We start from the raw sequence: 11,279 nt of genomic DNA, 5'->3' as shown, positions 1-11,279 counted from the left end.
GACCAAAATAAATGCAACTACTAGTATCTACGATTAGGACTAATCTAAATATTAAGGTACAAAAATACTCAACTGTTCGCAGACCTTATTTAAATTTACAAAAATACCTCACGGATCACAGTCTGTATTTTCTATCCTAATTGGGCCCCACTAGTTGCCATTTCATAAAACCTGTGAGAGAATATACATTCCATTCATCCATTCACTATCTGTGAATGGCCCATGCATTTTACAACGATAAACAAGTAACAATGCATATACATGCGAGAACTAGTAACTAATCTAGGTGGTTAATCCAAATAACACGCCTAATTAAATCTAGTCAAAGCTGTTTTAACCGGTTATGAAAATAATAAATGAAGCTCCCACTAAATTCCGCATCCAACTTAATTAATCCAATTAATTAAGTCGGTAAACCCAAATATTTGCCAAAATTAAAATTTTGCAAATGTCGCTCAAAAAACCGAGGGCTAGCCTCCAAAATTTTAATTAATTAAACAAAATAGTTAAAATAATTAAAACGACAATTTAACCAAAAAATTACGTAGTCCAAAATGTCTAAGTGCCTAGCAGTAAGACTTGGAGTGCTCACACCCCGCACAACCGTTTGATGCTCAATGAACGTGGGAGTGGTCCCGATGTCGCTAAGCGTTACACCGCCCACATCAACGAAGTTTCACGCATTAATAACGTGGCCCTTGATGGCCATGTTGTACGAACTCATTGCACTACATTGCTACGCAAGCAACGTCTACGCATATTACCCATATTATGCAACGCACTAATAAACTCTTAAAATTAGCATTGCCTTAAAACCCGGGGTTAAAGTGCTAATTATGAGATTGTGCGCATCGTTCCACAAGCACGTAGCACATCCAATCGCACTCCCTGCAACACCAAGCATGAAAATGGGCTGCTTGTGCTCGCACCAGCCACGGCCAGCCCAGCGTAGCAGCCTCAGCCTTCCCTCGTACACACGCACACATGCATAGGCTGGCGCGCACAGCACTACACACACACGCTCGAGGCGCCCTGCAGCCTCGATAGCCTCATGTGGGCTGCGTGAGCAGCCTAGCTGGCCGAGAGCAAGCTCGGGGTTCCTAAGCCTCGACTTGTGTGCTTATGCCTCGGAAAAATTTTCGATTTTGTGTGTGACAATATTAATCAATTCTAAATTAATTTTAGAATTAATTTTGATGAAAAATGAAATTAATAACAAGTCCAACTTAAATAAATTCATCGAAGTGCAACTAACCAAAATTATTTCCTAGAACCATTCTTTAATAAAATTGGTTTAAACTTGGTGTAACAAAATAAATTAGGGCAATTCTCATTATTAATTTAATCAATTTAAATTAATCTTGAGATTTTAATAAAATAAAAGGGAGTTGGAAAAATGAACATAAGTTCAATAAATAATCTCCAACTTTAATACTTGTCAATCCTTGAAAAATTACATCTTCCAATATGAAGATAAAAAAAATTCTATCACAAGTTTTGAAATTTATGATTCCCATCAACTAAAATGATTAAATCAACAAACACTAGTAGAAAATTTCAAAAAGGCACCCCCTAATTGGCACCGATTCAGTCCAAACCGGTGCCAAAAATGAGCTACATAATTGATGGGGAGGCTAAACCAGAATAAAAGGCACCGGTTCACTTCAAACCGGTGGCAACAACATAAAGGCCACCGGTTTGAACCGGTGCCTTTGTGAACCGCCATTTTAAGTATTAAAAAAAAAGAAGAAGCAGTTGTTGTTCAATTCGATCTATTTCTTCTCAACCCTAAATCTAATTCATTCCACTTTCTCTCTCCTCTCCTCTCCTCTCCTCCTCCTTCCTTCTCCTTTTCAGCCGCCATTTCACCGCCACAACAATCACCATCACAACGACCACCTCTGGCCCAGCCCAGCACACAGATATGTCGAGTCAGCCGCCCCTTTCTCTTTCTTTCTCGATCTCCTTCTCTTTCTTTCTCGATCTCCTTCTCCCTGAGGCAGCAATCAACAACCTAGTAATTTTCAACTTGCACCACCACCAAGACCACCACATGCAACACCAATTCGAGGTTATTCGGTTTTTTTTTTTTTTCTGGGTTTTTGTTTTAATCGGTTCGATTTTTTTTTTATGTTAATCATTTGAATTCGGTTTTTTTTTTTTATTTTATGGGTTTATTTTAATCCAAGGTTTTATTTTCTGTGTTTGGTTTTTTTTTTTAAATTTTCGGTTGTTAATTCTAGGTTCCTTTTTTTTTGGGTTGTTAATTTTGGGTTCGTTTTATTTTTAGTTTTTTTTTTTTTTTTTTTTTTTTTTTGGGTTGTTAATTCTGGGTTCGTTTTATTTTCGGTTGTTAATCCAAGGTTTTATTTTCTGGGTTCGTTTTTTTTTTCGGTTGTTAATTCGTTTTTTTTTTAATTTTTTGGGTTTTTTTTTAATCGAACTTATTTTTAATTTAAGCGACTTTATTTTGTTTATGATTTTTATTTTCTGAGTTTTTTTTTTTTTTTTATCGATAGGTTTTTTTTTTTCTGGGTTTATTCGTACTTAGCATATTTTCTGAGTTTTTTTTTTTAATTTAAGCGACTTTATTTTGTTTTTTATTTTTATTTTCTGAGTTTTTTTTTTATCGATTTGTTTTTTTTTTTCTGGGTTTATTCGTACTTAGCATATTTTCTGAGTTTTTTTTTTTAATTGAAGCGACTTTATTTTGTTTATTCTATTTGTTTTTTTTTCTGGGTTTATTCGTTTTCAAGTTTTTTATCGATTTCAATTTTTTTTCCGGGTTTGAATTTTTGGGATTAAATTTCTGGGTTTGAATTTATGGGATTAAATTTCTGGGTTTTTTTTTTTTGAAGCTTGATTATATTAATCGATTTTTTTTTGTTCTAATTGGTGCAGGTATGTTATTTAGATCTGAAATTGAAGAAACAAGATACAGGAATATCGATTTAGATGTGAATGGTTTTTTTTTTTTTTTTTTTTTAATTAATATTGTATTTTTTTTTTTTTTAATTTACATTGTAATTTTTTTTCGTACTTATATGTTGTAATCGAACTATTTTATTGATGTGTATTGTAATTTTTTTTGATTATATACAGTAAATATTCGATGATATTGATTCTCTGATTGATATTGGATTTATGTTTTGATGTGGTTATTAATTTAGTTTATTTAATTTTTAAGTGGATAAAACAAAAAAAAAATAAAAAAATTAGGCACTTTTGGCACCGGTTAACCGGTGCCAAAAACAAGCAATTAATTTTTTTTTGCCATTTTTTGCACTAGTTAACCGGTGCCAATTCTAAGTTTTGGCACCCGTTTGAACCGGTGCCATTTTAAACCACTAATTGGCACCCCCACATTGGCAGCGGTTCAAACTGGTGCCTTAGGCCGGGTTTGAACCGGTGCCAAATTCATTTTTTCACGTAGTGAAAGTTTAACCAAAAAAAAACATGGAATTTAGTAACTCAAAGTTTCAATCACTTAACATAATTAAAGATTGAATCTTTAGTACTTAATTAGAAGTCTCAAAGAACAACAATTTCACACTTAATGCAATTAATTTGCAATTATCTGAAAAATAAAACCAAGATTTCAAACATAAATTACCACCAAGTAATTATGCCTAAAGAGGTTTAAAATTGCATATAAATTAAGGAAAGAACCAAATACATAACCACCATAAATATGCAATGAATTTTCAAGGTTAGAAAGACTTAAAATTTTTCGTCAAAACGAAAAATCCCTCGAAAAGTGCATTTCTGTTCGTTTTTTGGCTAAAAACCGAGACCTACAAAGGAAAAACCATTTCTAGAACGTCTTTTCCACCCAAAATTAACTATTTTTGGGTCGAAATCTGGGTTATGGTGCTAAAGACAGCTCTAATACAAGGTTAAAATAGATAAAACGAGCTACCAATCTAATTAGCAACTTAATACCAGAAAAATTAAGCCATAAAAACACCATGAAAAAATAATGATTTTAAAAATAAACGAGCGAGGCTCCGATACCGTTGTTGGGGTTTAGTGAGTCCGACTCACCGCAGAAAAAAAACCCAAAAACAAGACCGCACTCGCAATAAATAAAACCATAAACATAATTCAATTAATCACAAGATTAAGATAAAACGATTACCTTTGGAGCGTGCTTTGCCCAACCGGAAGGGGCTCTTACTTCGAAAGCAAGGCTCGAAATTACGACGGCCTCAAACAATAGTCCACCAACAACTCGACCACCGAAAACGATCTAATGCCTTTGGGTTAGCAAGGCCTGACCAAAACCCGAGTAATTAATGAGTTCAAAGGTTTTCACAATGGTAATTCCTTTTTAAACTCTTACTCAAGTGCTCTTCCCAATGCCCCAAGATGGGTATTTTTAGGGAAGAGCTAGAGAGTGAAAAGCTCTCCCATTAATGTGGGAGAATTTGATTTTCCCATTTTATTTAAAAGCTAAAATAAAATAAATAATCAAACTAGTAATAAATCAACAAGTGGCAAGCTCATGTGAGAGGTTAGGTGAGGACCATTTGGGGGGGGGGACCAAACTTGCTCCCCACTTCCTTTCCCAAAATCGGCCAACACAACACTTCACACACCTCTCACCATGCGCCACATGGCACCCACCCTTGGGCATCAAGGCACCCAAGGTGGGCTTCCTTTTCCGTGGCTACCACGCCCAGCAGGCCCAACACAAGCGTGCAGGCTGCTAGCGCTACAACCCAGCAAGCCCAACATGCTTGTGCGGGCTGCTAGCGTTCTCAGCCAGCGAGCTACGCAGCAAGGATGCAGGTTGCTGCTAAGAGCTGCTGCTGGCCTTTCGCCTTGCGATGCTAGCGTTGGTGCGCTAGCACGAACCAGCCAACCTAGGCTCGGCTTGGTGCGCATTCTAGCCACCATGCTAGGTCATATTCCCCTAGCACTCGGTTTGCTTGGGGCATTCCGATGCTAGGGGTATTTTGGTCATTGTTGATTTATTATTATTTCACGTCTCGTCTTTTACTATTTTTCGACTCGACTTCAAACGTTCGGTTTCGACGCTCTAAGCTCGAATTCCTGACGTCTAAATATTAATTACTCGGTCGACTTATTATTTCCTTCCGTATTAATTCGTCGCTTCAATTCGTTAGTTTCTTGGGTGTGACCCGAAGGGTTCAGTAAAGATTAAGATGTAATATTAATTATGCATTAATAATATTGATTGGAAGCGGCCTCCACCCAGGCATTCCGGTCACTTGACCTTACTGAATATATTAGCTTTCTAATAATTTTGAACACACTAACGAAATAGTACACTTGTTCGAAGGACACCATTCCTTTCACTTACATGTTAAGGCATTGTGTCCCAACTCCTTGCAAAGAATGCATTTGTTGTTCTTGTGCCTCTTTCCTTTTCTTGTTTCATGAGGTGCTCTCCTTCTCTGCTTAGCTGGTCTGCCTGCAAATCTTTTAACTGTTGGTGGTGCTATTTCAGGCACATCAAGTGCTGGCCAGTGACTTGGATCAGACATGGGATGGATGTGGTGTCCATAACACTAGTGGAAAAATTGCTAGCCGTAACGGGCAAGAACATCCTATCCGTAACGAGCAATGAGCGTTACGTTTGCGGCCGTTACAGATAGACAATGTTATTTGTAACGGATAGTGTCCGTTACAAATAAGTAGTTATTTGTAACGGGAAAAACAAGTGCTCGTTACGAATAAGCAGTTATTTGTAACGGGCAAAACAAGTGCTAGTTACGAATAAGCAGTTATTTGTAACGGGCAAAACAAGTGCCTGTTACAAATAACCCCGTTATTCGTAACGGGCATTACATCTACCCGTTACAAATATGATAAATATATATTTACACTTAATATATATTGGTTTTAATTCTAATAAAAATAAATTCAAATATAACACATACACTAAATACAATATTATATCTCTAGAAATGCTCATAACCCATCACATTGTATGATTAAAAATGTTAATAATTAAAAAAATAATAATAATAAACCGAGAACACAACGTCACCACCAGCAACACTACATCAGCACCCAAAAGCATCAGTATCAACCAAGAGCCCGGCAACTAAAGAGCAGCAGCAAAACGGCAGCTAAGACCAATAGCTAAGCGCAATAGCAACTAATTAAGACAAGCAGGCCAGCAGCAACAAAATCACTTTAGCATCGATCAATGCCCAAATTTTCATGTCCCCTGAAAAAAATCCAAAGTTTCATTATCTCCAAATCACTTTAACATAAGCTCAAATCTCATAAAGTTCATATAAGACGACAATACTACAACTACAAAAGATTTCAAATCTCACAAGACTTCGTGTATGATTTATGATGCTTACCTAGAAAATCATCAGTCAAATTTCCTGCATCATACTTCCTAGGACAAGATTGACAAGTGTTTGGATGCAAGGACAAGATTTTCGCTTTCGTTATAGCATGATCATAAGATTGATTTATCGGATTTGCTGCAACTTAAAGAGACAGTAATTTACCGGATTCAGAAGGCCTTTGTAAGGCCCATCATCTATCAGCAAAGTGTTTAATTTAGAAAACAGAACCCCTGCTTTTGAAGGAGCTTTTGAGGTCTGCCAAAGTTTCTTGAGCTCTTTGAAAAAAAGCGGCTTGTGTTCAAACATTGCTAGCTAGTGTAGCTAGATTTAAAAAAAAAAAAAAAAAAAAAAAAAAAAAAGAGTAGCCAGATTCACTTTCTAGCATATCATAGAAAAAAATTCAGCTTCAGCTCATTCGGGATATGAGCTAAGGCACTTCAACAAGGTTGCAGAATAAAGAAAGGAACTGAAAAGAATTCAAATTACCAGAAAAAAAATACTTTATTGCATAACATTGTCTTTTCAGGTTATGCCCACATTTTAACGAGTTATTAGTCGTTTGATTGGCATTAATGGTTTCTTGAACTGAAGAACATTCTTGTGACAGATAATATGGAATATGACAATTCAAGTGGATAGATATTAAGGAAAGAAAGCTTTTATGAAATTCAAGGGACTAAATGACTCATAAAAACCATCACCAAAAATAGAAAGGTACCATAAAACTCATAGTTACCTAGATGCTCTTTACCTGGTAACACCCCTAACAATGCCCCACTTGTTACCAATCATCACGGAATCCTTAAAACCATGATTAAAACCCTCTTATGTAGCAACGTTTTTTCCAGCCAATAAACCATCAAGGTATCCAGCCTATCAGATCATTAAAAAAAATTTCACTCAGCTAGGTACAAGTGGTGTAGAGTTAAATACAGGGAAACCAGACAAATCAAGATATTAAAAAATTAAAATCAACAATTTTAACAAATCGAATCATACGTTTTAGAATTCCTCACGTCTCCTTTTCCCTTCTCTATCCAAATAAAGAGCTTCATCTGTTTCCTCATCACAGTCAGTCAACCAAACTCCATCATCTGATAATCTACCACCATGAGATTATGAAATTCGCAAGCAAAACATCAATCATCCTTAGCTCTTAGATTCCAACTAGATTAATTTAACAAACGCAAGTTAATAACAACACCACATTAACTGAATGTGATAAGGAACACATATGTGATTCCATTGTTGTCATGTTAAAGCACAAATTTCACATATTGATAAAGAATGAATACAGTAGTTTATTTATCAAATTGTGTATCTATCATTTACATACTACACATCATCTTATACATAAAGTTGTCAGGTCATTTGCGTGAGATTCAGCAAGAAATGTTACAATGCTTTAGCACAGAGTTGCTTCGCGGCTTTCATTTTCATTTTCATGATAAAGAATGTCTGATGAGCTCACTGAATAATCAACTTGAAGTCTTGAGCTGATTCAAATTGACAAGCATATATATTTTATAAATTTCCTTTATTTCTATTTTCTCCTAATTATTAAACATCATCTTTAAATTCACTATGATTTAGTCAAAAACAGGCAGAAATAAGTACTATATCCTCTAAATATCACACTTAGCTAAATAAATTCACATCCAATTCTCAAGCATTAATCAATTAAGTGAAAAATCGCAAAAACTTCATGAAACAAATTACTTTTCTCAAACATAGAAGCAATCTTATATCATCATGTATCAATCAAATATATAAAATACCAAATAAAATAGATCAAAAAACAAAAAATCTAGAGAAAAGAAGGAAATACCCTCAAATAGTATGCCAGAAGATCTTAGAAGGAGCACGAAATGAATAGGACCATGAGAAGGTTTGGTGCTCATCCTCTTACGAAGATACTTCATCTTCTGCCTAACAAGACCACCAGAAAGTGCGATCTCTTCCCAACGAACAACAACAACATGCTGCCCAGAATTAAGAAAATACAACAAAATCAGATTTTTTCTTTTCATTAAGCAGCCTAGAAGCCTAACATGTTTGAATGATATTGGTTAAAGTAAAAAATAGAAGTAAGAAATATGCTTTCAAGCTACTTTCTAGAATGAATCAAGATTTGCTAATCAAACATGCAATAAATTAGTTGCCATTAGTGCTCAATATCAATGACCACCTTTAGCTAATAACTATCATAAAACTTCTAATAGTATCAGAAAAGGGGCTTTCATATCATCTAATCAGTCATTACCAAATGAAATACCAACTTAAACAGATTCAAGTGCAGAAAACACAAACCAAAGGTGTCAATATCATCAGAATACTCCAGAAAAAGCATATGCCACAAAACTGGTTATACCCTTCAAGCAAAAAATATAAGTCAGATTCCAGCACAATATCAAATAAACAAACAACTTGTAATACTTCTTACAAGAATCATACATACACAAAGAGAAACATTGGCAACGCAAAATAGACCCAAATACTCTCTTCGTCCCGTCCCTATATGATTGCTCCATTTGACTTTCCACTGTCAATAACACACATCTTTAACAATCAATATATTCAGTTACAATAAGATGATATAAAATATATGTAATCAACAAACACATAACATTTGGGACTTGAAAAGTGGCAAACTTGCAATCAATGAAGGTGAAATTCTATAAAAAAATGATTCCAAATAATTCTTTTTTCACTAGTTACAGAAAATTATACTTCAAATTCAATGATAAACATGCATTATAAATCCATAATGAAACTATCACCATTTCAAAGCTCAAAACAGCAAAAAATTAATTCAAATTTGCAGTAACTAAATATGAAAATTAAAATTCTACAAAAACATGAAAGCATCATACAATTTGCAACCTAGATTAATAGAATTTGGGAACAGAAATTGGACATGTAAATATGAAAGATCCAAATTGCGGAGCTCTTTACACTTAATAAAAACAAGTTCAATACCTAAATCACATTTCCTAAACACCATTTCAAGCCAATTGTCTTCAATTTAGGGCATCCAACAGCAATACAACCAATCCCAAAATCAGTAATCAATTTACACCGCCCTAACAAAGCTTCTTTAAATTCTTCGCTTCACCAATCGCCGCCGCCGACGAATCCCGCAATTCCGTCGCATTTGACAAATCCAACGCCGTCAAACTCCGGCAATTCCCCACCAAAACGGCCAAACCATTCCCAGAGAAGAACTTCGACCTCAACAAATTAATAAAACGCAGCGTATTACCGCATGCCATAGCAATTATAGAGAGCAAAAAATCGGTGATTCTAGGACAAAGTCTCAAATCTAGGGTTGAAATTTGCGGCGGGTAACGAGTAAGAATTGAAGGCAAATGTTCAGAACGAAGAGGTTTTAGGGTAACAAAAATGAATGATGGCCGTGAAATGAGAGGAGAGAAGAGGGAGTGAATGACGGCCAAAATGAGAGGAGAGAGAGAGGGGGTGAATTACGGCCGTTAAATGAGGGAAAGAGGTGAAAGCCATGAAACCCTAATAAAAAGCCTAAAGGGCTCCTCTTGACAAGGGTTGGAACTAGGTCGTCATCTAATTCTCCCTAAGTTAACTAAATTTGTAAACGCTTAACAAACCATATACGAGTATAGAGGCAAGCTATTAAGGGTCGAACCCAAAGGAATGAATCGAAGCTATGTTATAGTTTAATGTTAAGCGAAATCGAAGAATTGTTAATGGTTGAGTATGGTAACTAGGATAACAAGAATCGAGAATTCAATAAAAATACTAAACACTAGGGATATAGGTTCCACATGCAAGCTTAACAATCATGCTAATTGATAGATCAACCAATTGATTCAAACATTGCAAGGGACAAACAATAGTTGCAATCAAAGGAATTCAAAGGTTACCTCCTATAAACCAAACTAGGGTTCATTATGAATGATTAACAAGGAGAATCATAATCAAATTCAATCAATTAAAGCAATTCCCAAATCAATTGTTTGTGTCATTGGAATTTCCAATGCAATTTAGATTAATCTTATAGGTTGATCACTCCTAGTCTAATTAATCACATGCACAACTATGTCAACCAATTTAATTGCAACAATCAATCAATCAAGGATCATCAACTAGCAAAAATCATAAACAAGCATGCTTTCCCTTCTCCCTAGCAACTAGTCTACTCACTAATCATGGTGAAATCTAAGGCCAAACAAATTCAATCTCAAACATATATATCTCAAGATAAATCAAAAGGAAATACAATCAATAAACAAATTCTCAAAACTAAATCAAAATCCAAACCAAACATTCAAGCGTAAAAGTAAATTGCAATTGAAGTAAATTCAAAGGAAAGAAATCTTACAAACTTTGATTGATATGAAGAAGAATCATAAACTTGATTGAAGAAACAATGTTGAATTACAAATCAAATCCAAAGATTACAATCTCTACTTTCTCTCTAACTTCTCTCTAGTTTCTCTCTCTAAAAACTAAGCAAATGAAATATTATCTAATAGTTCCCTCTCAAAAGGATTTGCAAGAGTATATATAGACAAAGAATAAAAACTAATCGGCCGCGCCCTGTGATCTCCAAGAAGACTTCGCGGGCGCGCAGAAATGGGTACGGAACCCATAACTAACTCCGCGAGAAATCTGGGCAAAACCCGTGCCCACAGGTACTTTAGCCCATGCCCGCGGCTCAGGGCGCGGCAAAATGCCCTGTTCCAAGTAAAGCAGGGAGCCGCGGTCTCTCTAATCTGGAGCGGCCTCTCCAAAATCTTCGCGCCCGCGGCTAGGGCGCAGAGAGTTCCTGCCCAAAATCAACAAAATGATGCACATAACCCAAGCCCATGGCCAAGAGAAGAAGCAGAGAGCCCTCTCCGAACCCTCTCCAAGTCCTCTCCATGAGGCTTGAAACTTCTTTGCTTGGATCTTTTTGCTCCTTTTGAATCC

General features: G+C 35.7%; 1 protein-coding gene across 8 annotated transcripts; it reads right to left on the bottom strand.

Annotated features, from left to right (window-relative positions):
• Positions 1–5,903: 5,903 nt before the first annotated feature.
• On the bottom strand, positions 5,904–9,842 carry LOC145567629 (uncharacterized). 8 transcript variants are annotated; one of them, XM_081627358.1, is made up of 7 exons: positions 9,312–9,839; positions 8,791–8,874; positions 8,643–8,704; positions 8,161–8,314; positions 7,332–7,499; positions 7,084–7,205; positions 5,904–6,199 (listed from the first exon to the last, which is right to left on the bottom strand). In XM_081627358.1, exons 1-5 carry the CDS (start codon positions 9,334–9,336, stop codon positions 7,489–7,491), a joined length of 336 nt encoding a protein of 111 aa, XP_081483484.1. In that variant the 5' UTR covers positions 9,337–9,839; the 3' UTR covers positions 5,904–6,199; positions 7,084–7,205; positions 7,332–7,488. The 8 variants fall into 8 exon arrangements, 6 of the variants coding, with proteins under 6 accessions (XP_081483484.1, XP_081483416.1, XP_081483189.1 ...); XM_081627290.1 differs by having other exon boundaries at positions 7,332–7,434; XM_081627063.1 differs by having other exon boundaries at positions 7,069–7,205; positions 7,332–7,426; positions 9,312–9,838.
• Between the last annotated feature and the right edge of the window lie 1,437 nt (positions 9,843–11,279).

Source organism: Chenopodium album, chromosome 1 (assembly GCF_948465745.1).
Source record: "Chenopodium album chromosome 1, dcCheAlbu1.1, whole genome shotgun sequence".
NCBI classification, from domain to species: domain Eukaryota; kingdom Viridiplantae; phylum Streptophyta; class Magnoliopsida; order Caryophyllales; family Amaranthaceae; genus Chenopodium; species Chenopodium album.
The sequence above is the reverse complement of the archived record's forward strand: the minus strand, read 5'-3'. Positions and strand labels throughout refer to the sequence as shown.

What these genes read in the sequence shown, in the direction of transcription:
- LOC145567629 (XM_081627063.1), bottom strand. Translation starts at nt 9,336, where the DNA reads ATGGTGTTTAGGAAATGTGATTTAG. An exon ending in GTTTAGGAAATGTGATTTAG is followed by an intron (nt 8,875 to 9,311) that starts GTATTGAACTTG and finishes TGTTATTGACAG; the next exon opens with TGGAAAGTCAAATGGAGCAA. An exon ending in TGATGATATTGACACCTTTG is followed by an intron (nt 8,315 to 8,642) that starts GTTTGTGTTTTC and finishes AATTCTGGGCAG; the next exon opens with CATGTTGTTGTTGTTCGTTG.